Source organism: Numenius arquata, chromosome 3 (genome assembly GCF_964106895.1).
Source record: "Numenius arquata chromosome 3, bNumArq3.hap1.1, whole genome shotgun sequence".
NCBI classification, from domain to species: Eukaryota; Metazoa; Chordata; class Aves; order Charadriiformes; family Scolopacidae; genus Numenius; species Numenius arquata.
In genome coordinates, this window is record NC_133578.1 from 76,674,526 (window position 1) to 76,702,496 (window position 27,971).

The 27,971-nt window shown below is 52.2% G+C and overlaps 1 protein-coding gene across 1 annotated transcript in view; it reads left to right on the forward strand.

Moving 5' to 3' along the window:
- Window positions 1-27,971, forward strand: part of ARHGAP39 (Rho GTPase activating protein 39) — a 133,886-nt gene that overhangs the window by 73,493 nt on the left and 32,422 nt on the right. Inside the window, exon 2 of the mRNA XM_074145411.1 lies at window positions 11,659-12,090. Within this exon, the coding sequence (XP_074001512.1) occupies window positions 11,659-12,090 (432 nt within the window). The remainder of the gene's footprint in view (window positions 1-11,658; window positions 12,091-27,971) is intronic.

The window sequence follows — 27,971 nt, forward strand, 5'->3', positions numbered from 1 at the left end:
AAAGAGCTCCCCCTTCTTTCATCTTCCCCCAGCGTTATATACTGAGCATGATGTCATATGTCATGGACTATTTGGTCAGTTGGGGTCATCTCTCCCAGAGGTGTCGCCTCCCAAATTTTGTGCCCTCCCAGCCCACTCGCTGGTGGGGCTGTGTGAGGAGCAGGAAGGGCCTTGAGAGCTCAGCAACAACCAGAACCATCGGTGGTCCATCAATGTCATTCTCATTCCAAATCCACGAAAGTCAACTCCATCCCCGCGGAAACCATGGCAGCGGACGAGGCAGCTTCTACGCATGAAGCAAATCCTCAAAAAATCCGCTTAAGTTTGTCCCTCCTGCATTTCACAAGGTTTTCCTCGCAGCTCGCCCGTGATTAGGGAAGACTAATTTCGTTTGTTCTCGCCCTTCGTTGCTTGAGCAGACCTTTGGCGAAGAAGCCAAGGCTTATGTGAGGTCTCTGCAGTTCCCATAGTGATTGTCATATTAATATGACAATCTGCTCTGGAGCCTCAGCACAGGAAGGACATGGACCTGTTGGAGCGGGGCCAGAGGAGGCCACGGAGATGCTGGGAGGGCTGGAGCCCCTCTGCTGGGAGGACAGGCTGAGAGAGTTGGCGGGGTTCAGCCTGGAGAAGAGAAGGCTTCGGGGAGACCTTAGAGCCCCTTCCAGTCCCTAAAGGGGCTCCAGGAAAGCTGGGGAGGGAGTCTTGATCAGGGAGGGGACTGGATGATCTTGAAGGTCCCTTCCAACCCAAACCATTCTATGATTCTATGATTCTATGATACTATGAATATTTAAAAGCGACATTCCAGGTTATCCAGATATCTCTTTCTTCAGAGAAGAAAGGAGCTGGCAGGAGCCGTAGTTCCCAGTCTCGAGCTGGCGGAGAGAGCTGGGAGGCTCAGCCCTATGCAAAAATACTGCTTCATGGTGTGGCTTCCAGAAGTGCTGAAGAAGAGCCTGGCCAGCTGGGAGCAAGTGGTCCAGGGAGCTTTCTCAGAAAGCATTTCGAGAGACCCGCCTGCAGCGATGCCGCATCTAAATACGCGTCGCTCCGGTTTAACCGGGGCCGGGAATGACTGAGGGTGTGTAATTTAGGTTGCTAATTACTCTTTGAGTTGCGAATCTTGCCTTCATATCTCCGGCAAATGAAAGGCACCGGAGGACTTAGGGGAGGTTTGGTGCAGACACTGTCGGTTCTGCCGTGCCGTGTTGTCCTTGCGTAGGTGCCTACCTCTTCGAGAGCAGCTGAGTGAGCAGGGGTGGCCCAAAAAGCATCTCAAACCCCACTCAGAAGTGGGGTCTACAGAGGGCAAGCGACCCTCCTGCTGCTTGTATTCCAGCTGCAAAATTCATAGAATCATAGAATTTTAGAGTCATGGAATCATAGAATGGTTTGGGTGGGAAGGGACCTTAAAGACCATCAAGCCCCACCCCCTGCCCTGGGCAGGGACACCTCCCACCAGACCAGGTTGTTCCAAGCCCCCTCCAACCTGGCCTTGAACCCCTCCAGGGATGGGGCAGCCACAGCTTCTCTGGGCAACCTGGGCCAGTGTCTCACCACCCTCAGGGGAAAGAATTTCCTCCCCAGATCTCACTTTAATCTCCCCTCTTTCAGCTTAAAACCCTTCCCCCTCATCCTATGGCCTCCCAGGTTGGATGGGGCTTTGAGCAACCTGGTCTAGTTGAAGATGTCCCTGCCCATGGCAGGGGGTTGGACTAGGTGGAGTTTAAGGTCTCTTCTAACCCAAACCATTCCATGGTTCTATGAAACTCAGCAATTCAGTGCCGTTGAACTGAAAATCATTTTTCCGAGGTCTGCTTGCTTGGTGGCATCTTGTCTTGGGCTCCCTGGCTCTTCCTCCCTTCTTTTGGTCCCTGCAGCGACTCATTCGCTGAAGCACGTGAAGGAGAAAAAGTCCAGGCTTGCTGGGGATCACTTTTTTATGCTCATTTTCCTAGTCCTTTTTCTGATTTAAGTCAAACCCTGCTGCCGGAGACAGAGTATGCAATTTTTCTCTATTTTCTTTTTTTAAATTTCTGAACAGAGTAGGTGGTTGTTGTGCAACTCGGAGAAGTTATTTATACATTTCTGTTCTCTGTCCCTCTCTTGCAGTGCGCTTTCCTCCTCCAGCGTGGCCGTGGGTGGAGAACCGCAGCTCCATTTCTTCCTTGAACAACCTTTTTTTTTTTTTTTTTGTTCACTTTATTACCAGAAACAAAAGCTGGAGGTACCAAGTTAGACTTATGAGCCTGGGGGAAAGAGTTTCATCTGCTCTTTCCCGTCTTTCCAAGATATTGATCATTCTGGCTTTGGACCCAAAAATATCTTCTCGGGCAGTAGTTTTTCAGCAGGGGTGTGCAGACTGATGGAGACGTGGGGTTTCTGGAGGTTGGCACACGAAACCGTCTTGTCCCCGGCATCCCACTGCTTGAGCAATGTCTCTCCTTCATACAACTAGTCCCAAAAAAACCCTTTAGGCAGGATGAGGACTCGCTTCCTCGCTCTCATTAACGAGCCTCCATCATGGTGCTAACTGCTTGAAGCTTCCTCTGAAGATGAAGATGTGCACGTGGAGGGGGGGATGATTCTCGGTGAGGGTCAGCCCTTCGTGATGTAAATCCTGGTGCTCTCCCAAAGGCGAGAAGTAATTTGGGGTAGTTTGGGTGGTTTGGACATGGTGCTGAGGGACATGGTTTACTGGAGGACTTGGCAGTGTTGGGTTAACAGGCATGGCACTGAGAGATGTGGTTTAGTGGTGGACTTGGCAGTGTTGGGTTAATGGACGTGGTGCTGAAGGACATGGTTTAGTGGTGGACTTGGCAGTGTTGGGTTAACGGTTGGACTTGATCTTAAGGGTCCCTTCCAACCTAAATGATTCTATGGTGTCTGGGAGGCTGAAGATGACAACCCCAGTGGAAGAGCACAATGCCCTGCAGAGCACAAACTTGTCGGAGAACACAGTGATCATGGAATCATAGAATCATAGAATGGTTTGGGTTGGAAGGGACCTTAAAGATCATCAAGTTCCAACTCCCTGCCATGGGCAAGGAGATCTTCCACCAGGTTGCTCAAAGCCCCATCCAGCCTGACTTTGAACACCTCCAGGGAAATACTCCGTTGACTTTGGGGCAGTGTGGCTCGTATCTAACTCTAAAAAAACCACAGCTTAAACCGAATCTGACTTCCAATCTAATAAATACAGAACGGCTGAGGATCGCGATGAGTGGAACAGGCTCTGACATCTTTTAGAAAGGCTTCCTTAGCCTGTTCCCCTGAAGCCCATCATCTCCTCTGGAAGGAGATGGTAAGTGGTAGGGAGGAAAGTGGTCAAACTCTTGTCTGCTGGAAGAGACTTGCCTTGGGAAAGTCTAGTTTGTGCCCATCTTTATCCTGGAAAAGGGGTACCACCGGAGGTAGAGTGGTGGCAGTATGGTTTGGACCATGGTGGACCATGATCATGGGGGATCCAGGTAGTCTGAGATAACATCTGAGCCCCCGCTCCCCCTTAGAAGCTCCTGAGCATCCTCGTGGTGGCCTTCAACACCCAACAGTGGTCTAGAGTGAGCTCTGCATCCCCATCATGTCCCTGTGAGGTTGGTTCCTCTCTGCTTTTCATAGTTTCTAAAATTATCCTGAAATTTCTGGCACCTTGATTTTATGCTTTTTTTGTCCCCCCGTGGTTCATTTCCATCCGACCTACTCAGGTAAATTAGAAATGGTTTTTCACAGAAAAGAATATGGTTTGAATCCGGAGATGCTGGGAGGGGTCAGTAAGCACTTGGGGACATGGTTGCGTGCAAAAAGGTGGGAAATTTGAGATTTACTGATTATGTTCAGAGGATTGATCTGGGGCTGTTTGAGAGCCATCCCCGAGGTGCCAAAGCTGCAAGGTTAGGAAACAGTCTGTGTATAATTATTGTTTTTAAAACAAAAAAAAAATCAATCCTCCCAGAGCAGGGGTTTGGCTCCACGAATGCAAAAGCGCACAGCTTTTGATCTTGTTTGATGCATAAAGCACTGTGAGGTGAGAACCAACATCTCCAGCTTCTCTTACCCACCGCTCCTGCATCTCTTCAGGCTTCCACGTGTAGGTTCTGCTGCTGCCTTTTGGATTGGGGGAGATCTTGGGGTACAGCGGGGAGGTTTTAGTCTACCCATAGAATGGTTTGGGTGGGAAGGGACATTTAAAGATCATTGAGTTCCATCGCCCTGCCCTGGGCAGGGACATTTCACACCAGAGCAGGTTGCTCCAAGCCCCGTCCAACCTGGCCTTGAACCCCTCCAGGGATGGGGCAGCCACAGCTTCTCTGGGCAACCTGGGCCAGGCTCTCACCACCCTCACAGCAACAAGTTTCTTCCCCAGATCTCATCTCAATCTCCCCTCTTCCAGTGTCAAACCCTTCCCCCTCCTCCTATGGCTCCCCTCCCTGATCAAGAGTCCCTCCCCAGCTTTCCTGGAGCCCCTTGAGGGACTGGAAGGGGCTTGAAGGTCTCCCCGGAGCCTTCTTTTCTCCAGGCTGAACCCCTCTCCCCCCAACTCCCTCAGCCTGTCCTCCCAGCAGAGGGGCTCCAGCCCTCCCAGCATCTCCGTGGCCTCCTCTGGCCCCATCCAACAGCTCCATGTCCTTCTGATGTTGGTGGCCCCAGAGCTGGAGGCAGCACTGCGTGGCGGTCTCCCCAGAGCGGAGCAGAGGGGCAGAATCCCCCCCCTCACCCTGCTGGCCACGCTGCTGGGGATGCAGCGTGGGATGCAGGGGGCTTTCTGGGCTGCCATCACCAGCTCGTGTCCCATTTTTCATCCATCCATGTGGGGAGAGGGGGGGAATGTCAGGCAAAATCAGAGCTCAGGATCCTGATGCTCCGGCAGCTCCCAGCCTTGATCCATAACTCCGTAAAAACCCCAAACCTTGCAGCTCGTAAGGATCCTGGAAAAAAATCCCGCACGTGGCTGCCGGCAGCGCTGCATCCCCTGTTTGGGAATTGCTATTTCAGGAGTGTGGGAGAAAACTGAAGACCTCTGCTCCGTCCTGACGGGTATCCGCAGTGATTTCAGGGAGGGGGGAAAGTGCTGACAGGGCAGAGGCTGAGCTCTAGAGCCACCTTAGGAAATAACAAAAACTTTTCTATCAAAGCGAATCAGTCGTAGATCCGCCGGAGTCTTCGCTCATCCCTTTGAATTTTTTTTTTTTTTTTTTAAAAAAAAAAAGGGGAAATCCTGCTCCGGCGGGCGAGAGCCGTGGGCTGCCCGTGTTAACGCCGGGCTGCTTTGATGGGGAAGGGATGTGACTTGCCTTGCAATGTCAGGGGAAGGTTAGTGCGGGCTGAGGCGGCGAAGATTCGATGGGGTGTAACTCTCGCAGCGCCGGGTCGACAGCAGGAAAACCCTGGGACTCTGCTCCGTTCCGGGGAGACGCCCCCCTTGCAGTCCTGCCTCCAACTCCGGGGCCACCAACATCAGAAGGACATGGGCCAGAGGAGGCCACGGAGATGCTGGGAGGGCTGGAGCCCCTCTGCTGGGAGGACAGGGGCTCAGAGAGTTGGGGGGGTTCAGCCTGGAGAAGAGAAAGCTCTGGGGAGACCTTAGAGCCCCTTCCAGTCCCTCAAGGGGCTCCAGGAAAGCTGGGGAGGGACTCTGGATCAGGGAGGGGAGCCATAGGAAGAGGGGGAAGGGTTTGACACTGAAAGAGGGGAGATTGAGCTGAGATCTGGGGAAGAACTTCTTTGCTGTGAGGGTGGTGAGAGCCTGGCCCAGGTTGCCCAGAGAAGCTGTGGCTGCCCCATCCCTGGAGGGGTTCAAGGCCAGGTTGGATGGGGCTTGGAGGAACCTGCTCTGGTGTGAAATGTCCCTGCCCGTGGCAGGGGATGGACTCAGTGGCCTTTAAAGGTCCCTTCCCACCCAAACCATTCCATGATTCTACTCCAGTGAACTTATTAGCATGAAAAAGCAGCAAAACTCCCATTGTTGCACCACCTGTGGCCAGTTGGTGGTGTTCCTCCAAAAGCATCATTAACACAAGCAGCTTCTTTGTCAGGAGAAGCTCAGGAGGCCGAGCGAACAGAAAAGCCCTTCTCTGGATACTGTTTGTGATGAAGGGCTTTTCTCCCTGCCTTGCTCAGCAGTTTCCAGGCTGGTGACCCAGGGACCACGTGGGATATCGATCGGTGGGTGAGGAGCTTGTTCATGTGAGCTACTCAAAAAATCCATCATGCCCTGAGCCAGAGCTGAGCAGCTAGCTGAGCGGAAGCTGGTCCAGCTTGTGGAGAGGAATGGAGCCAGCATTAGGTGATGCTTTTGTGGTCTCCTTAAGCAGCTGGTATTTTTGTGATGGTCGCTGGATGGTGCCTGTGCACGGGGAGATCACAGAATCACAGAATGGTGGGGGTTGGAAGGGACCTTCAGAGTTCATCCAGTCCAACCCCCCGCCAAAGCAGGGTCACTCAGAGCAGGTCGGACAGGAACACATCCAGGTGGGTTTGGAAGATCTCCAGAGAAGGAGACTCCGCACCCTCTCTGGCACCCTCAATGTAAAGAAGTATTTCCTCAAGTTGAGATGGAATTTCCCATGTTCCAGTTTGTGCCCGTTGCCCATTGTGGTCAACACCCCATCCCTGGAAACATTCCAGGCCAGGTTGGATGGGGCTCTGAGCAACCTGATTTAGTTGAAGATGTCCCTGGCCATGGCAGGGGGGTTGGATTAGGTGGTCTTTGAAGGTCCCTCCTAACCCAAACCACAATTCGACAATTCTCTGCCCGTTGAGCTATAGCATCTGCTCTTCTAGCCCCATGTAGAAGATGTGGAGATGTGATTCAGCCTAGTCCCCTGAGAGGAACGTGAACTGAAATTATTTTGTGACTGTCACAGAAGAGATTTGCCCAAAAACCATTACCGTGATACGGTGGATGCAGGACAACTGGACACAAGCTTCCACTTAGTTGCCTTGGGTTTTTGGAGGAGAACATGCCCAATTTTGGGGCTCATCCATCAGCATGACACCCTGGGCAGGAGGAGAAAGGGTGAGGACCGGCGTACGTTGGATTTCATGGTTTGGCTTTCCAAGGGAGGCCAACACCGGAGAAGCAGAACCTCTTTGCTGGCTAAGGGTCCACATGTTGGCCATCCCTCATGGCACGTTGCTTCTCCATTCAACAGCTCCTCATCTCGGCACCTGCACTCTGAGCAGGTAACTCCTGCTCGGTGGGAAAAGCTGGATTTTTTCTGGGATAACTCCATCCCACTCCAAGCTTTTTCTACCAGCTCCAGCTGCCGCAGCAAGAAGCTCTGCTCCTTTGGTCGCCTGCCCTGATTTTTTCAAGCTGCCTGCATCTGTCAGGCCGGTTAGCGGAGAAGCATTAAACCTTTCAGGTTAATGATGTATTTTCCTAAAAATGCTCATTGGCACCGAAATTACTAGTGCAGAAACAAGCCCCAGCTCCCAAACGCTTTGATATTCCGCTAACTATTATCTACCTGCAGTTAATACTGTTTTATGGCCGCTGCTCGGCAATTCTGGATCTGCCCCATCCCGGCGTTCCTCAGCCCGGGCTATCTGAGGCTCAACACCAAGGAACTACGTTTTTCTGGTGATTTAAACAATTTTTTTTTTTAAGTAAAATATTCCTGCAAAATAACACGGGTGTAATAAACCAAATTGTCCTGCTCAGAGACAGGGCATTTAAGAATCAAAGCGACATAGCATGGATTATATTATACTTTATAGATCATCCCTGGAAGTGTTCAAGGTCAGGTTGGATGGGGCTTCAACCTGGTCTAGTTGGAGATGTCCCTGCCCATGGCAGGGGGTTGGACTAGGTGGTCTTCAAAGGTCCCTTCCAACCCAAAACCGTTCTGTGATTCTATGATTAATTTCATTTTTATTTTAATTTTAAGAGTGGGAATGAGATGGGAATGATCATCTTTGTGGGATTATGCACTCACGGGGGGATTTTGGTTCTTGGACATGTTTGGATCTGGGGCAGCACCATGTTGAAGCCATCACCCAGGGATGAGAGACCTGGGGAGCAGAGCACCCCAGGTGCTTTAGAGCTTCTACCAAGTGATCTTCTAAGGTAGACTTGGTCTCCAAAACCTTGCCAAAGAGTAGGAATTCGAATTGCTCTCACTGTGTCAACCTGAAGCCTCAGGTCTTGGTAAAGTTGATGCTGCTTGATCCTCCTAGACATAGTTTGCTCCTTCTTGGAGGCTTTAAGAGCTTGAAAAATACCCCTCCAGCCACATGGGAGGTCCTTGCTCTGAGTCATTTCTTTCTGACCGAGACGCCGCTGAATCGATGCAGGCTTCTGACCCCATTACAGAAAGATGCTTGCTCAGCTATTTTTCCCCTCGGAACTGCAGTTATCAATAAATTCCAAGTCGTTTTAAGTGTAAAATATACTTTGAAATTTCAGCTTCCCCTAATCGGATTGGCTCCTGGCGTTAATTGCTGTGGTGGCAGGAGGGATACGGAGGAGGCTTTATGGAGGGATGGCTGGATGAGGCACGGGGGATATTGAGCGCTGGGTCACTCAGCAGGCAACAGCCAAGTTGCCCAAGAGCTTCTGTGGCTCTTTGAGGCCACATTGACCTTAATGGTACAAGTTCTGGCTCGATGAAACCCAACTTAGATCACAGGACGAGCGCTGTAACCCCTCTGATGGCCCCCGCACCTTGGGGTTGTTGTGAATCATAGAACCACAGAATGGTTTGGGTGGGAAGGGACCTTAAGGACCATCGAGTCCCACCCCCTGCCCTGGGCAGGGACACTTCCCACCAGACCAGGTTGCTCCAAGCCCCATCCAACCTGGCCTTGAACCCTTCCAGGGATGGGGCAGCCACAGCTTCTCTGGGCAACCTGGGCCAGGATCTCACCACCCTCAGAGTGAAAAATTTCTTCCCCAGATCTCATCTAAACCTCCCCTCTTCCAGTTTGAAGCCGTCACCCCTCGTCCTATCACTACATGCCCTTATATTTCATAGATTCATAGATTCATAGATTGGTCCAGGCCGGAAGGGACCTCCAAAGGTCATCTAGTCTGACCTCCCCACAGTCAGCAGGGACACCTCCTACTAGACCAGGTTGCCCAGGGCCTCGTCGAGCTTCACCTTGAATATCTCAAGGGAAGGGGCCTCAACCACCTCCCTGGGCAACCTGTTCCAGTGTTCCACCACCCTCACGGTAAAGAATTTTTTCCTAATATCCAATCTAAATCTCCCCTTCTCCAGCTTAAAACCATTGCCCCTCGTCCTGTCACTGCAGGCCTTTGTAAACAGACCCTCCCCAGCCTTCCTGTAGGCCCCCCTCAGGTACTGGAAGGCCGCTATGAGGTCTCCCCGGAGCCTCCTTTTCTCCAAGCTAAACAACCCCAGCTCCCTCAGTCTGTCCTCATAGCAGAGGTGCTCCAGCCCCCTGATCATTTTGGTGGCCCTCCTCTGGACCCGCTCCATCAGGTCCATGTCCTTTCTATATTGAGGGCTCCAGACCTGCACACAGTACTCCAGGTGAGGTCTCACCAGAGCAGAGTAAAGTGGCAGAATCACCTCTCTAAAGGTGAGCTTAGCTCTGCCAAGCTTGAGTTGGCCTCCAGCTCTGCTGCCGCGCTGCGTCCAGGCTGCTTCTTTGTCCGAGACCAGGCACGGCACGGGATTTACACTCCTCCAAGCGCTTTTCCTCTCTGTTCTGCAAGAAAAAGCTCAACCCCGGCTTTATCCCTTCTGTGCCGTGAAGAGGTGGAGAGGTCTTCATCATTGAAGTATCTTTCTTCAAAGCTGGGGACCTCTGGCACCTGAAAAACCCGCTCCTTTTTTTCAATCCAACGATTTAAATCAAATTTCAGGATGAGCCGGAGCAGCTTGGGGCTGGGGGGGAGGGCTTGGGGCCGGGCTGACAGCCTCTCTCTTTTTTCACTGAATTTCACTGAATTTTTTTTAGAGTTGGAAGGGACCATATAGATCATCCAGTCCAACTCCCCTGCTGAAGCAGGATTGCTTAGAGAAGCAGGATTGCTTTTTCCTTCTTGCGAGCGCTTGAGCAAATCGGGCATTTCTGGAAAACAAAAAAAAAACCAAAACACAAAAAAAAAAAACCAAAAAACCCACAGGGGACTCTCGCTCCCGGGAAAAGGCAGCGAGATGGGATCCGTCACTCGGTCTGACTCACTGAATGTGTCACTTTTAAATGCCACCTCGTTTGATAAGCTCCGCTTAGCACGCCGGGGGCTTTTTTTTTTATATATATATATTTTTATTTTTTTTTAAATTATTTTTCCCTTATCTATTTCTATACCTTTCTTAACAGACTTGTAAAGGCAGACAAATTCCAAGGAAGAAATTGTAGTTAATGCGAACATCCCTCCTATCTTTTTGCATAAACCCACCCGACAATGAAGAAGTTGAATGAAGAGGCGGCTGCTGGAGAGCCTGGGGTGTCGTGCGTGTGTGTGTGTGTGTGTGTGTGTGTGTGTGTGTCCCAGGATTAGCAAAAGGGTGACACCTGCAGCGTTTGGGCTAATGGGGGAAAAAAAGAAAAAAAAAAAAAAATCAGTTAAATTGCCTGTTCTTTGGGATTATGACTTCTTGTAATCCTCTTTTGCATTTCTAAGCCCCGTTGGCTGCTTTTATGATTTCAATAACCCCCTTTCTGCTGCGTTTCTGAGCGAGCTGCTTCGCCCCCTTGGGCTGATGGTGCCTGGTCCTCGGCTCAGCAGGGGAGGGGGTGATGGGAGGAAGGTTAAAAACCCACGTTTTCTGCTCCAAATTGTAGTGATGAGCTCCGTACCCAGACCAACTGCTAATTTAATACCGGTGCGCACCGAGCAGCGCGTAGGTGATGTCTTCTCCCTGGGATCCAGCGACAGGACTCGTGGGAACGGGTGAAAGCTGCTCCAGGGGGAGGTTTAGACTGGCCGCTCCTCACAAGGCTTGGGCTCCAGACCCTTCTCCTTGAGCTCCAGACTCCTCATCAGCTCCGTTGCCCTTCTCTGGACTCGCTCCAGCCCCTCGATGGCTTTCTTGTAGTGAGGGGACCAAAACTGGACACAGCACTCGAGCCGTGAGCTGGGGTGAACACTGGGGTGCTGTATTCTGGGGTGTTTTATCTGGCTTTCAAGCTTCCCCTGGGAGCTGAAAACCACCTTGCAGCCCTTTGTGAATACTGCATTTAGTGTAAATAGTGCTGGGGCCATTGGTAGGGAGGAAGAAAGAGTTGCTGTCCCCACCCAAGCCACCCTTCTTCTCCATCGTCCCTCCCCAGTACCCACCACAAGCCTTGAATCATAGAATCATGGAATGGTTTGGGTGGGAAGGGACCTTCAAGACCATCCAGTCCCACCAGGACACCTCCCACCAGACCAGGTTTCTCAAAGCCCCCTCCAGCCTGGCCTTGAACCCCTCCAGGGATGGGGCAGCCACAGCTTCTCTGGGCAACCTGGGCCAGGCTCTCACCACCCTCACAGCAAAGAGTTTCATCCCCAAATCTCATCTCAATCTCCCCTCTTTCAGTGTCAAACCCTTCCCCCTTGTCCTATGGCTCCCCTCCCTCATCAAGAGTCCTTCCCCATCTGTCCTGTAGACCCCTTTTAGGTACTGGATTTGGGTTGGAAGGGACCTTCAAAGATCATCTCGTTGAAGTCTTTCTCTCTCTCTGTTTCTTCTCCTTCAGGCTGGAATGGGTGGAAATCATCGAGCCTCGAACGCGGGAGCGCATGTACGCCAACCTCATCACGGGGGAGTGCGTGTGGGACCCTCCTGCCGGGGTGCGGATCAAGCGCACCAATGAGAACCAGTGGTGGGAGCTCTTTGACCCCAACACCTCCCGCTTCTACTACTACAATGCCACCACCCAGAGGACGGTGTGGCACCGGCCGCAGAACTGCGACATCATCCCCCTGGCCAAGCTGCAGACCCTGAAGCAGAACACGGAGTCACCGAGGGCTTCCACGGAGAACAGCCCCGGGAGGAGCAGCAATGTCAGCAGGGAGGGCAGCACCAGTTCCTCCCTGGAACAGGAGCTGGAGGGCAGCGAGAAGGTGCAGGAGCAGAGGTCCAGCCGCCAGTCCACCCAGTACGCCGTCGTGAAAGAGGAAACGGAAAGGTAAAATCAAGGGATGTGGGTTGGCGGAATAAAATTTGCTGGTTGAGGTGCCCTGATGGTCTCCCAGGGCTGTGGAAGAGCAGAGCCCTTGTCCCACAGCTCTTGACTTCTGTTGTTTAAAGGTATTTTATGGACGGCTCCTCTAATTAGATTGCTCATTGGTCATGTTTAGAGAGCTGGTTTGCTCCTCCATAAAACCAGAATGAGAAGAAGAGATAAAAGCATCCGTGAAAGGTGCTCCCGCCCTGGGCAGGGACATATCCCACCAGCAGGTTGCTCCAAGCCCCCTCCAGCCTGGCCTTGAACCCCTCCAGGGATGGGGCAGCCCCAGCTTCTCTGGGCAACCTGGGCCAGGCTCTCACCATCCTCAGGGAGAAGAATTCCTTCCCCAGATCTCATCTCAATCTCCCCTCTTTCAGTGTCAAACCCTTCCCCCTCTTCCTGTGGCTCCCCTCCCTGATCCAGAATCCCTCCCCATCTCTCCTGGAGCCCCTTGAGGGACTGGAAGGGGCTCCAAGGTCTCCCTGGATCCTTCTCCAGGCTGACCCCCCCCAACTCCCTCAGCCTGTCCTCCCAGCAGAGGGGTTCCAGCCCTCCCAGCATCTCCGTGGCTTCCTTTGGTCCCGCTCCAACAGCTCCATGTCCTTCTGATGTTGGTGGCCCCGGAGCTGGAGGCAGCACTGGGGGATGGGGGGGTCTCCCCAGAGCGGAGCAGAGGGGCAGAATCCGCCCCCCGCCTCGCCCTGCTGGCCGCACTGCTGGGGATGCAGCCCGGGATGCTGGTGGTGAAGCAGGAGGTTGTTCCCGAAGCAGCGTGAAGGGTTAACGGGGATGGAGTGGATGGGTTTTAATCTCCCTGGTCCATTCCCCGTGACCCTTGCACGCTGGACCGCAGAAGCTCGTGTGGTCAATAATCCTTCACGTCCTCCACCCCCGCGTTCTCTCTCCTTTTCCAGTGCTGGAAAAAATAGGGGTGTATTATGGGATGCAGAGCTGCTGGGTAGGGGTGGGAGGAGGGAGGGATGCGCCTGGGCTCTCAAATAGAAAGGCTTAACCCCTGGAAACCTTCTGCTCGTGGAGAAGAGCAAACCAGCCTTGGGGTGGATTTACTCCTGGGCTGCTGGAGGGTTCTGTCCTTTCAGCCCTGATATTTCATAGCCTTGGCCTTGCCAGGGGCTGGTAGCAGGTTTCCTAGCTTTAAAAATAAAATAAAAAATTAAAAAAAAAACCAAACCACAACCCCAGATGCCACTAGAGGGAGCAGAGATTCCTGCTCAGTGGACAGTTTCCACCTGCATCCCTGGAGGTGACACGAACGGTCCTGTCCCTTCAGCTCAGCCCAACATCCCGCTCCGGTGGAAACACGCTAAAATCGCTTCACCTTCATGTCCTGGCTGGAAAAAATCACGTTCCCTCCTTGACCTTCCCCTCTGAGCATGGCTGGAAAGCCTGGAGAGCTTTGCTGAGACCTCAAGGTCAACACGGCCCGTTAAGGGAGAGATTTCCAAAGGCGGAGGTAACCCTCGGAGGGGGTGAGGATGCTGCTGCATGGTCTGTGGCTGTTGGGAGGGAGGTTTGGTGGCAAAACCCATCCTTATTCCCACCAGAAATGGGGTGGGTCATTGCTGGAACCGCCTCAAGGGAAGGGGAGATGCTGTGGGTGGAATGGGGAGATGTGGTTGAGCCTGGTAGATGAGACAACTCCAGCAGGGATGGGAAACTGCCGAAATATCGGCGTAGCGCCGCCAAACGGTTAAATCCGTGTGGAAAGGGTGTGGGAGCGAGAAAAGCACAGGGTCTGCATGCTGCCGGGGATGCTGTGATGGAGCGTTTGCTCCACAGCCCCGGGGATGACCCCTAGATGGACAACCCCAGGGGGGATTTTATCCGTCTCTGATTTCTCCTGCGAAGCACAGATGAAGAAGGTGGGCTCGTTTTCCCCGACCTGCAGGGAAGCTCCCAGGGAGGCAGAGATTTCATCTCCAGAAGGGGCTGGTGCTCTCGGGCCTGGCACAGATAAGGCGAAGTAGAGCTCTGCAAATTAAAAATTGATTTTTGATAGCGGCGATAGCGGCTGCAAAGGGCAGAGCCGGTTCGGGCGTCTGTGCCTTCAGCTTCTCAGCGTTCCGGGTATCTCTGCTTTTTAGTGGTGGCTTCTGCCCACGAGCAACTTCCAGGCACAAGCTGAAAAATATATATATTTCTATAGAATGTGCCTGTTCTGTACCCGTCCGAGCCTTAAAACTTAGGAAAGCTGCTTCGGGCAAGGAGCGTTATGTTACGGACGGACCAGGCGTTTCTTCTGGGGCTTAAAATATCTGAATACATGAAAATTTCTTCAGGGGGAGACAGTGAATACCATCCCTTTTTATCCCTGAGGCATGAACAGGAGGCCACTCGGTGGGGGCTGAGAGTCGCTGGCTCTCAGGGACCCTGTGACAAAGAAAGTATGTACCACCATGGATGCCCTGGGTGAGCAGAGGGGATGTTTTGATTCACAGCGAGCCAGATCTTGAACTTAACATGATCTTTGAAGGCACCTCCAGCCCTGCTTTGGGTGACATCTCTGTTGCTGCGGGACTGCCTGCCCACCGAAGCGATGGCTTTGACCTGGTGGGTGGGCAAACGCTGGCCATGGGGAGGGTCGAACTGCTTTATTTCCATCTTCCTCAATGAAGATCGTTTCTGCAGCTCCTTGCTGTAGGGATCATGGAATCATCGAATAGTTTGGGTTGGAAGGGACCTTCAAAGCCCATCTGTGGCTCTGCCATGGGCTGGGACATCTTCAACTAGACCAGGTTGCTCAGAGCCCTGTCCAACCTGGCCTGGAATGTTTCCAGGGATGGGGCAATCTAGGAGGGTGGGATGACCTTCAAGGGCTGATTTTGGCAAGGCCAGACCTGCTGGACACTGCTTGAGCACTTGTGGGGCTCCAAGATCTTGGAGATCCCTCCTGAGACAACAGATGTCTCAGCACTCAGGGCTGCATCCAAGCTTTGCTGTCCATGGGTGGCCACAGAGGGACTTTGAGATGGGGTTAAGATGTGCAATATCAAGGGGGGGCATTTATTTGGGGTCACCGCAATTCCAGCCAAGGCTAGAAGGAAGCTCTGGAGGTCATCTGGTGGGACCTCCTGCTCCAGGTTTCATAACATTAAGTTTTAGAGTCATTTCAGCAAGGTTTCTGGCTAAGAGTTTCCCTCCTGAACTTCTCTGGTCTTAAAAGGGAGGTCAGGGGAAGTGGGCAAGTCTCGAGCAACTGATCTCATCGGAGTTTGCCCTCCGAGGTGCCCCATACCCTGCGGTGATGGGACAATTTAGGAACCAGAGCAGCTGGTTTGGTAGGAGATGGTGGAAGCTGCTCCCAATCCGTTCCTCATGTCCTCAGTGGAGGAGTGGACCATGTTGGGGCTGGTCCCATCACCCATGTGTGTGTGTGTGTCAGGGATGCATCCATAAGGAACGTGCTGTTGCCGAGTGCTTGGATCTCGCCGGGGTTGCCCTCACGCTTCTGTCGTGAGATGGGATTTGCTGGATCCATCTCTGGAGACGGTGTTGTCTCAACTCTGCTCATCTTCGGGATCTCAGTAGCAGGTTTCTCTTGGTGGTCAGCAAAGGCAGAGCAGGAAATTCCCAGCAGGAATTTCTTCTTTATGTTGTCTTTTGCCCGAGACTTTGCCTTGCTTGTCTGAAAAACGGCAACTTCTCTACAAAGCGTAAGGAGCCAGCTGTGAAATCTCCCAGCAGGCTGCAGCTGGCACGTCGGCTGGGTTTTCTCTCAGGTCACTGGGTTTTTCTACGCTCTCTGAAAGTGTCGGTGGTTATTGGTCCGTGCAGAGTCTTCCTGGTGCTGGAAATCCTTGGAGAAGTCTTCGGGGGGGGGGGGGGGGGGGGGATGGGTAGAGGGGACCTGCTTGAAAGAGCTCATGCAATCACCCACGGGGAACATCTCTACTCCTGCTTCGCCAGGGAAGAGAGACAACTGGAGGCCTGAAGGACAAGCTCATGAACCTTCTCAGACCATCAGGAGACCTTTTCTTGGACCACCACACAGGACTCTGAGAACGGGGGTGTCTTTACCCAAGTCCTATCTGCTGTGAAATTGCACCCAAGTTATTTTTCAAGACTTTGCGCTTTTCTTGCAGGTCTCCCCCCCGATCCTGAAGCCAGCTACAGGCAGCAGCCATTTTCCGACTGCAAGAGCCCAAAAAAAGCAGTTTTGGCGCTTAAAAAATGGCTCAAACCTAGAAAAATGCACATTTTGAGTGTCCGGAGAGCCGTTTCGCTGCGCCTCGTGTGAACAAAACCACAATTTTGCTTGCAGTTCTCTCAATTTCTATCCTTTTTCTGAAGGGAAGACCTGGCGTGCTCGGGTTTGGAGCGCAGGTGGAATGGTGACATAAGTCCCTGCAGCATCTGCTGCGCAGGGATTTTCCAGGTCCCTGCAGGGATTCTCAGCTCTCCTCCAAAATACCGAGGAAGGAACAGGGAGGGGGTGCTTCACAAAGCCCTACAGGATCCCAAAGACCTTTCTTCCCAACGTCTTGATTCAAGGAGTCACCTAATGCGTCAAAATTCAGAGCATTTCTTCAGCCAAAGGTTGGATTTTCCCAGCTGGGTGCCATCTCCATGGCTGGTGGCAGGTTCAGTTGGTGAGGATACTGGCTATGGCATGTTCCTTGGATGGAACAGGCTGTCCAGAGAGGTTGTGGAGTCTCCTTCTCTGGAGATCTTCCAAACTCACCTGGATGGATTCCTGTCCAACCCGCTCTGGGTGACCCTGTTTTGCCAGGGATGTTGGACTAGTTGATCTCCAAAGGTTCCTTCCAACCCCTACGATTCTGTGGTCTTGGGGCTTGGGCGTTGAGGAGCTCTTCTGCAGCTGGTTGAATATCACACCGGCAGACCAGCTACATGGTGGGAAGGGGAGCATCCCTCTGCCAAGATCAACTCGTTCTCCTCGATTTAGAAGCACTCCACCCCGGAGAGAAAGCTGCCAGGGGTTCCACAGGTTGTGAGACCTTACATAGACCTTGACCTTTGCATCAATTCAGGCAGGGTTTGTAGGATGGACTTTCTTCTGGATTGCCAGCTCGTAAAACCCACAAGATGCCAAACTGTTCTACTTGGAGGTTGGAGAAGGGGTATTTCAATGCATGGGCAGCTTGGACAGAGGAGGGACCGTCACTGCTGGAGAGGGCATCTCAGGTGCCACTTGTCCCCTTCCAGCTGATGAATCCAAGTGTTGAGGGCTTCCTGCAGAGGAAGAGGGTGGAAGATACATATAAAACTCATGTAGCTCCAGAAAAAAAACATTTTGGCATTTCTGAATTCTCCTCCTGGTTGCCTTCTCCATCTGCTGGTACCAGAGGACTGGATGGTTCTGCTTCCTGAGCGGCTGCTCCCGAGGTCTAGAAAACCCTCCCCAAGCAGACAAAGTGACCTCAGCAAGCCCAGCCTTCTCCTCTGCACGGCTGCCATGGTAGGACTTGTTCTGAAACAGCATTTGGTGTCCTTTACACCTCCATGGTGTGTTCATCTAGAAACGGGCATCTTGGGACTGCCAATACCCCGAGGTTGGAACAGGGCCACCCATGGCTTAAGTAATGGTTTTACGGGTTTAGTCTGTAGACCTTGGTTTGGGTTGGAAGGGACCTTAAAGATCATCCAGTCCCACCCCTCTGCCATGGGCAGGGACACCTCCCACCAGAGCAGGTTGCTCCAAGCCCCCTCCAACCTGGCCTTGAACCCCTCCAGGGATGGGGCAGCCACAGCTTCTCTGGGCAACCTGGGCCAGGCTCTCACCACCCTCACAGCAAAGAATTTCCTCCCCAGATCTCATCTCAATCTCCCCCTTTTCAGCTTAAACCCCTCCTCCCCCTCCTCCTATGGCTCCCCTCCCTGATCCAGAGTCCCTCCCCAGCTTTCCTGGAGCCCCTTGAGGGACTGGAAGGGGCTCCAAGGTCTCCCTGGAGCCTTCTCTTCTCCAGGCTGAACAATCCCAACTCTCTCAGCCTGTCCTCCCAGCAGAGGGGCTCCAGCCCTCCCAGCATCTCCGTGGCCTCCTCTGGCCCCGCTCCAACAGCTCCATGTCCTTCTTGTGCTGAGGACTCCACAGCTGGACGCTGTACTCCAGGTGGGGTCTCCCCAGAGCGGAGCAGAGTGGAAGAAGGTCGATACGGTTTCACTAAGAGCTGCAGCGCATTTGCTTTGCTCTCCCGCGTCCTCTCGCTTCCCGTTTTCACCTTCTGTTGGACACACCTTGCCCAATGAAAGGATCCGTGTCCTTGGGACAGGGTGACCGAGATCCAGGTGACCAAGGCTGTGGCTCAAGCTCCTTTTTCCACCCAGCAGCCTCCGGGCGGCTCGTTTCAAGCAGCCGAGTCCATCACAGCTGAGTTGCTCTTGAAGGGTTTTGATTTAACGATTACCAGGGAAGCCCCCTCGGCTTCTTACCCTTCTGCTGGTTCCATGAGATCCAACGTCTCACAAACCTCGTCAGGCACGATACTGGGAAGGATGCTAATTGGAACCATCGGGGTTGGGGGGCAGGGGGGAGGCAGGCAGCTTGGCAGGGTGGGAACGAGCTTTCAGCCTGTAATTAAAGCCGAGAGCTCTCTGCAGGAAATCACTTTCCAGGTCATGCGTCTTTCTCCAGCGCTTCCGCATGCTGCAAGCAGATTGCGCCCAGCACGGCGGCTGCACACAAAGCCCAGCTCCCAAATCCACCGTCTTCCAGCGTCTTCCAGCGTCTTTTTGTCCTCTTTTATCCCTGTTATCGACTTATCCGAGGTCATTCCCACCCATATCGTGACGGCAACCCAGCACTCTCCCTCTCCAAGTGAGATTCGCATCTGCAGATGCTTGGAGTCACCATGGAGTTCTCCTAATGAGCGTGGTGGGTCAAAAGAGGAACTCAGTTGGACCAGATGATCATTGTAGGTCCCTTCCAACAGAAATCATAGAATCATAGATAGGTTTGGGTTGGAAAGGACCTTAAAGATCATCGAGTTCCAACCCGTCTGCCCTGGGCAGGGACACCTCCCACTAGAGCAGGTTGCTCAAATATTCTATTCTATGATGTTAAAGGTCCCTTCCAGCCTAGACAACTCTATGATTCTCTTCATGCCTTTATTTACCTTTCTCAGAGCACCTCTAAGCAAATCATGATGATCGTGGAAGTGAGTTGGGTTAACCTGTGTTTCTGCTACTGGGTATCCATGTGGATGTGGGGTGAGAGATCTCTTGTGATCATCTACTGTAGGTCGCCAACGATTGCTGCTTTCTCTTAAGTATCGAGAGAAGGTTTAATGGTTTCATAGATGCTTCTGCTCGCCTTGTTATGAGAAACTCAAGTATTGAATCACTTCTGGGTGGGGTTCGTGGTTGGTGTTGGCTCCTCTGGCCAGGGTTCTGGAGAAGTTCATAGAATGGGTTGGGTTGGAAGGGACCTTGAAAGGCCATCGAGTTCAACCTCCCTGCCATGGGCAGGAATATCTTCAACTAGACCAGGTTGCTCAAAGTCCCGTCCAACCTGACTTTGAAAGTTTCCAGGGATGGGGCATCTCCCACCTCTCTGAGCAACCCGGGCTGGTGTCTCACCACCCTCAGCATGAAACATTTCTTATAGAACCATAGGATGGTTTGGCTTGGAAAGGACCTTTGAAGACCATCTAGTCAAAGCGATAACGAGGCGAGCCAGGCTCTTGGGTGATGAATACACAGATATTTGGAGACAACATTGAGCAGAAAATGCATTTCCAGTATAAAGCAAACAGCATCTCAAGATTTAACTCCCCTTCCTCATACCATCCTGAAATATTTTCCAGAAAAATGTTCATATCTTGCATTTCTTGCTCTAAGCCAGGGCGGGAGATGAAATCGGGGACGGAGCGCTTGGTCCTGTTTCTTTTTAATATCCTCTCCTTGAATTCTCCGCCGCAAACCGGGACTCGGGATTAGTCGGGGTATTTGTCTAAAGCAGCCAAGCGCTTACGTAGATCCTTGGACCCAGAATACAGTTTACATAACGGCAAAGAAAACCATCTTTTAACTTTTATTCAAAGCGGTGGCTGTAATTAAGAGTATGAAGCCTTGCAGGCCGGTGATTAGAAGAGAGGATTAGGCGCTGGGATTTCATTTCTATTCCTGGCTTCGCCATGGAGCTGTGCTATTTCAGTCGTCACTTTCCCTTATTTTAAAAATAAAAGCGATGCCCCTCTACGAGCCGCTGTGAAATGGTGCCATTTCCTCTTCTAGGGGGGAAAAAGGTCCTTAATTTTTAATATTTTCTTTTTAATTTATTAGTTGTTTGCTGTTCTGCCAGAGGTTCCCAGGCTAAAGCTGCCAGAAGCAAACGTGTGTCCGCGCTGGAGCTTTCGCAGTCCCCAGTTTAGGGTATTAAATGGAAAAATCACCTTTGAAGTGTCCTCCACCCCAGCTGGGAGAAGGTTCCCACCCAGGGGAAAAAAAAAAAAACCAAGCAAAGCCGCCTTTTACAAACGCTGCCGGCTCCGAGCCAGGCGGGAGGTGAGAGGCAGCTCCAGATGTGCTGTTCCCCCAGATGTGTGGCTCCTCCAGATGTGCTGCTCCATCCCTCGGACGTCACCGCGGTAACAGAGGCAGCTCCGGGACTGGTGTCGCTGCTCCCTCTACTGACGCTCGCTGCGGTTTTGGGGTTCGCTCCTCCTTTTTTGTGCCCACCCCGGGTCGCATCAGCACCATGGAATCATAGAGAGGTCACCCAAGGAAAGGACCTTTCAGTTCATGGAGTCCAACCATCAACCCAACGCTGACCAACCCACCACTGACCCGTGTCCCTCAGCACCACCTCTGCCCGGCTTTTCAATCCCTCCAGGGATGGCGACTCCACCACTGCCCTGGGCAGCCTCTTCCAAGGCTTCACAGCCCTTTTGGGGAAGAAATATTTCCCAATATCCATCCTAAACCTCCCCTAGAGCAACTTTAGCCCATCCTGCCGTGGAAACATGGGCACTGGGAGTACCGGAGCTGATGGACCCCACAGTGTTGAGATGGAGCAGAGCAGCCCCACCAGACAGCAAATCTGGGGAGTTTTTAGCATCTCTCGTGTCTCAGTAGCACGTTGAAAACCTTGCCCGGGCATCCGTCTTAGCAACTGTCATCAAAGGCATTCGGCAATCGGGTTTGGAATCTGGCTCCGGCGTAATTAGGCTTGTATGAGATCCCATTAGTCAAATTAGGGATTAGCCCAGAGCCCTGGGTCTTGGCAAGTGATGTGGGGGTTGGGGCAGGAGGGTGGGAGCCACTCATCTCGTGCCATTTGCATTTGGTATTTTTTCCCTCGTATTAAACTTAGTTCCCTTGGTTGGGGCAGTGTAGGGTTCAGAAGTAACTTCAGGCTGTGGGCACCCTCCAGCTCTTGATGTCCATGGTGAGGGTGCAGCTGCATCATCATAGAATCATAGAATGGTTTGGGTGGGAAAGGACCTTAAAGATCATCAAGTTCCAACCTCCGACACTTCCCACCAGACCAGGTTGCTCCAAGCCCCCTCCAGCCTGGCCTTGAACCCCTCCAGGGATGAGGCAGCCACAGCTTCTCTGGGCAACCTGGGCCAGGCTCTCACCACCCTCACAGCAAAGAAGTTCTTCCCCAGATCTCATCTCCATCTCCCCTCTTTCAGTGTCAAACCCTCCCCCCTCCTCCTATGGCTCCCCTCCCTCATCCAGAGTCCCTCCCCAGCTTCCCTGGAGCCCCTTGAGGGACTGGAAGGGGCTCCAAGGTCTCCCCGGAGCCTTCTCTTCTCCAGGCTGACCCCCCCCATCTCTCTCAGCCTGTCCTCCCAGCAGAGGGGCTCCAGCCCTCCCAGCATCTCCGTGGCCTCCTCTTGTCCCGCTCCAACAGCTCCATGTCCTTCTGATGTTGGGGACTCCAGCGCTGGACACAGCGCTCTCGTACAGCAGAACCGCTGTCTCTAAACGTGGCAAAAAGCCCTAAAAGCCTCAGTATCAAGGGCACGTGGTGGGGTTAAGTGTGCACGGGCGGCTCCTGCCGAGCAGATGGTGTGGGTGAGGGCGTGTTGACATATTTGCATTAATTTCATCATCCGCATGAATGTGAAGATGCTCCTCGCTGATTTAAATTCATTTTTGGTGCGTTGGTTGGACCGCGTTAAACGCTTCCTCGGCTGCTGCCGTCCCGAATTTGAAGGGCTCTTAGTTCGATTTAGTCGAACTGACTTTAGGGGCAAATTCATGAGTTACAGCCGTTTTTAATTTTAGAGGAAGGGCATGTTGCTCCTGGTAAAACTGGCCCGGAAATCTCAGCCTATTGACTTAAATACGTGGTTTAGTAGCACTTAAAGAGGAGTGGGATTTGGGTACGGAGCCTTAGTCTGGTTTAGCCTCCCAACAGACGCCGGAGGAAAGGGAAATATATTGAAAGCACTTAAAACACTCCGTTTTGAGTGAGGATTTTCCTTCAGCTCTTTGTCCACACACCAAAGAGAAAGGGATATTGCTAAAATTGGGAATGGCCCGCATGGATTTACCAAGGGTGAATCACGCTTGACCAACCCGATTGCCATCTGTGATGGTATAAATACTTACCTGGATGATTGGAACATCTGCCTTGACTCCGGCGAAGTTTCTGATGTATCTCACATGACGTCCTTGTGTTGGGACGTTGGAGTCTAGACAGGGACACTACAAGGTGGGTAAAAAACTGGATCATCAGGCTCAGAGGCTGGTGGTTAATGGTTCATACCCAACTTGATGGTTGGCTGCAAGGGGAGCTCCTCCCAGACCCATCCTGGGACTTAATCCTGTTCCATATCCTCATTGATAACCTGTGGAGGAGACGGAAGCCACCCTCATCAAGTCTGCAGACAAGCTGCTGTGCCTGAGGGCAGGGCTGATGTTCAGAGGGACCTGGACAGGCTGGAGGAGTGAGGACAGAACCTCCTGAAGCTCAGCAAGGCCAGCCGGGGTGGATTAACCCTCTCTGGGTGCTGGCTGGCTGGGTCACAGCTCTTCCGAGGACCCACAAGTCCTAGGCAGCTTTATGCTAAACCCAGATGAGCATCGTCCATTGGTGGCATCCTGGGCTGTAGGACCTGGTCCATAGCTGGTAGATCAAGGGAAGCCCCCTTGAGGGACTGGAAGGGGCTCCGAGGTCTCCCCAGAGCCTTCTCTTCTCCAGGCTGAACCCCCCCAACTCTCTCAGCCTGTCCCCACAGCAGAGGGGCTCCAGCCCTCCCAGCATCTCCGTGGCCTCCTCTGGCCCTGCTCCAACAGCTCCATGTCATTCTGATGGTGGGGAGATGCTTTCCTGCTGCGAGGCTCTTTCCTTCACCCTTTCTCCCCAGTTTTTTTCCCATGGATAGGGCAGAGGAACGAGGGATCAGTTTGTTTTCTACGTGAACAGCACGGGCCAAGGTCTCCGCATCTCCTCAGTGTGACACATCCACCGTGCCCGGCATCGAGAGAGGGGCTGAGCAGAGTTGAGAAGAGCAGCGTTTCCCTCCCCCCTCCCAACTGCCACCCAACTTCCATCTCATCACCTGCTTTCCTCTTGAAATCCAAACGGGTTTCGTTTCCCATCGGCCGTTAATTATCCCCGTCCTCCCTCACTCAGCATCCCCTGGAACATCTGGACCATCTCTAATGAGATTTCTGCGTGGAGTTGACAGCTGAGCGAGTCCATCCCACCAAACGCCCTGTCGAGATGCAGGGAGAGCAAAGATTTGGGCTGGAGCCGCAGCCGATGTCTGGAGGCAGCGCGGTGGGAGACGAGGCGGGGGAATCTCCGAAGGACGGGCTGCGTTTGCTTCCTTCTCCGAGACAAGCTGAATTTTTTGGGGGAGGTCATTAAAAGTCACTCGCTGAGATTTCAGCCTAAATGAGTAGCTGCTGGGAGCAGCAGGCGTGGAGCTCGCTGAGAGCCGGGGGCAGGCTCCCCAGCTATTTCATATTTAAGCAGCAGCATCGTTAGATTCCTGCTGGCCCACGGGCAGCGATGCAATGGAGCATTTGTCCCCTACCCTGTGCCTGATCCCTCCCCAACCCCCCTTAAAATTATTTTTTTCAAGTTTTTTTAAGGCACCACCTTATTAATTGTGCTTGGCAAAGGTCAGAGCCACTGGATTAAAAGGAAGAATTTTTTCTGAGAATGAGGGTGGTGAGAGCCTGGCCCAAGTTGCCCAGAGAAGCTGTGGCTGCCCCATCCCTGGAGGGGTTCAAGGCCAGGCTGGAGGGGCCTTGGAGCAACCTGCTCTGGTGGGAGGTGTCCCTGCCCAGGGCAGGGGGTGGCACTGGGGGGGCTTTAAGGTCCCTTGGGTGGGACTTTGCAGCCTGGCACAAACCTGACCAGTAAGGATTTTCCAGGGTTAGACTGAAATGATGATGTGATGGGGCTAAAGCAAGGCCTAAGCAAAGGCTGGGGAGTGATCTGTGCCGTTCTTCACGTGTCATATCATGCTCATGGGGCTTTCATGCCATAGCTGATGGCACATCCAAGTCTGGGTCACCAGGAGGACCGTTGTCTGCAGAGACATCATCCTGGTAGTTCTGCTTGGAAGGTCTGCAAACTTGAAGGTCTACAAGCTTGAAGCCCCCATGACTTCTCCTTTCTGAAACTACATAGATCTTTGCTTTTGTGGGTCCAAGTCTGATGGCCAAGAATTTGCATGGTTTGACGAGTTTCCATGTTCCTGCAGCAGAAGGAACACTTTGGTTTTGCTCAGTTTGGACAGAACTTGCTTCCCCGGAGGGAAGCTGTTTCCCAGATCTGAGCCACTTCTCCCTGCTTCTTGCAGGGGTCCTTCTCCACACCAGGCTCCAGGTTTCAGCAGGAAACCAGGCAGAGGAGACCAGTTTTATTTATTGGCAAGACCAAGGATGAAATTTTGGCTCTACAAGCCGAGGTTCAGCATGTCGAGTCCAACCAGGATGGGGAGCTGCTCCTTGATCTGTCCCTCTTCCACCTCCTGGAGACATGGACTGGTCCCAGGTTGGATGGTGGCATCTTTGACCCTTGTCTCCCTTGAGACATCACATCTTGGTCCATCCTGACCATGGCTCCTGGTAGAGATGGAGCAAATCTCTGCATCTCTATCATCACCTTGAGAGCCAGAACCAAACATGGGTCTGCAAAATCTCTTCTAATTATCAAAGATGAAACAAACCATCAGAATTTGATGTCTGTGAACTTCAGCATCCCTCAGCACCTTTGTCCTCCAAAATAGGTTGTCTGGTGGAAGCCTGTCACCACTTCCCTGGTTGTCTCCTGCTTGTGGTGTGATATTTCTTTCCAGACCTCCAGTTTTAGGGGCACACGTCAGCTGGACAGGTCTTTTTTTTATTCTTGGCAGTCTGTGTGGTGACCTCGTGGCATCTTTTTGGTCAGAACTTGCTAAAATCACCCTGAAAATGACAAGTGGGACCTTAGTGGAGGGGTGAGTTTTCATCTCCTGTAGGATGCAGAAGAGCAGAGGGGATGTCCCAGGTGTTGCTGACCTTGAAGGTTGCAGCTCCTGGAGCTGCAGGTGGAGGCCATCTTTGCCATCAATCTCATTTGCAGCTTCACTGATAAGAGCTGATTGCAACGATAACAAAGCCAAGCCTGACTCATCGGCACCTAAAGGAGGAGCGATGCCACCCACAGTGATCTTACTCCTGATCTGGAGTCCCATCAGCTGGTGGGGTGGATTTGAAGTTCTCCGGTCGATCTCGGTTGGCTTTGCCTGGCATTTTTGGACCAGGCACGGATTCTGTGTCAGCGAGACCTGAGGTTTTAATCAATTTATCTCAAGAGGAGGAGGTGGCAGCCTCGGGAAACTCGCTTTAAAGATTACGAGGTGTTAAGTCAGCCTGTGTGTTTGAGAGCAAAAAGTGTCGAGCTGTTTCATCCCACCAGCCTCATGCGTTGTCCCCGCTCCTGGCCGTGTTTTGGAGCTCTGGTTTCAAATTCCTAGTGGGATAGAAAGTACGGAAGGAGTTGTGTTGAGACAAGGGTTTTACTGTCAGGTGGGCTGCACGAAATACCAAACTGGGAGCAGAACCTCCCTCCTTGGGTAATTTCATCCAAGTTTTGAAGCCAGATGTGAATAACCTCCATTCACCTATGAGCTCAACACGTCCCTCGCCTCCCGCATCCAGCTGGCACGGCCAGAAAATTAAAAGCCGCGGAATTCTGGGGCTGCTTCAACAGCTTTTGCTGTGTTTGGAAGAATCTTTGCACCTGGTTGGAAAGCGCCTGAAATTCCAGCAGCTGCGCGTTGGCTGACATCGTTACTGGGAATTTACGGCCGGCTCGTTTTCTGGTAACTGCCGTGGGCTCCTCAGATCTTCCTGTCAGGTGAGAATGAGGAAAAAATGGAGATTTTGGGGAGCTAGAGCCCAGAGGAGGCTTACATCCCCCTCTTGCTCCCAGATTCCTGTTGCCTTTAGCGAGGAAGGATTGCTCTGGGATGCAAGGAGACGTGTTGGGTGCCTTTAATTGCAAGTGTTTTGAAAAATATGAGGCCAGAAGGAAGAGCTGACCATCAGGTGAAGTTTTTTTATTATTTTTTTGGAGGGGAAGGGGGTTGTACAGCAGGGAGGAAACTTCTGGAATCTGTTGCGGTGGGGGTTGATATTGCTGTGGGTTCAGGAAGGGATTAAATGAATTCAAGGCGACTGGTCTATAAACATCTCTGAAGTGGGTGCCTTGGAGGACACCTCCCTGCTGTCACCCCAAACACAAGGACTGGGCGCTGGGGGGGCACAAGGGCACGGACAACAGGCAGCAACCGGAGTCGTGAGCTCTCCATGAACAGCATCTCTTGCTGCCGTGGTTTGGAGCAGAGCACTGGGCTGGAGACACCATTGCTCTGACTCAGGAGGACATTTCTTGCCTTGCAGATCTTTCCAAAAGGTCCGTGAAGTAGGGCAAAAGGACAGATCTTGTGTAGGGAAGCTTGAGGTGGTCCTGAAGTCTTTGGTTCCTGGGGAAACCTGGAGAAAAGGGGAGTCTCCTTTCAGCTCCAACAGCACCAGGGATTTGCACATAGTCCTTGAAGGTTCTCCAGGCCATGGTTGGGCAGGGATGCTACCACCAGAAGAGCTCTTTGCCATGAAGGTCTTTCCCTTGCTTGGCTTTGATCACCAGAACTTGCCTGAAGAGACCTTCATTGAGGTCTTCTCCCAACATCCATTGCCCTTCTCTTCTGTAAACGTTATATATGACCTCTTTCAGCAGCGGGCCTCTTCGTTAGGAAGCTTCCGAAGCATTAATTCCCTTCCCTCCAGGGCTTTGCCCGTTGGGGAGGAGATCCTGGAGCCATGGATCTGGGTACAGCACCTACAGCTGATGCCTTTCTCTTGAGAAGACCCTGGGCGTCATGGAGGAGGAGGTGCGCTCATTCACGTGCACTGGAGAGGAAAAAGGGATTAAGCCATTCAACACAGCCATAATTTCAGGGCTCGGAAGCCTCATTAAAATTAGCTTTGACAGAAGCTTAATTTTACCGCCTCTTGCCTGAATGAAATTTTTGAGGTCTATCCTATTAAGAAGATTTGTTTCTTTTTGGTTTCTTCTTCTTCTGAAACCAACATCTGATCTGAATTTTATTAACAAAAGCCTCTAAATGTGTACATGGGGGGGTGGGGGTGGGTGTTTAATGCTGTTCCTTCAAAAACTGCTCAAAACCAAGTTATTTCTCCAGATGTTTGCTGTTACATTTTGATGAGGAGCAAATGTCTAATAATTTGCTCAGCACCGTCTGTTTTCTGCACCAGCCTGATTTATTTGCACGTTCCCACAGCGAAGGGCTGTTAAGGCATTTAAAAAAAAAAAAAAAAAGACCTTTTCTGTCTTTTGGAAAAAAGATATTGGAAATATTGGACAATATTGGAAAGCGTTG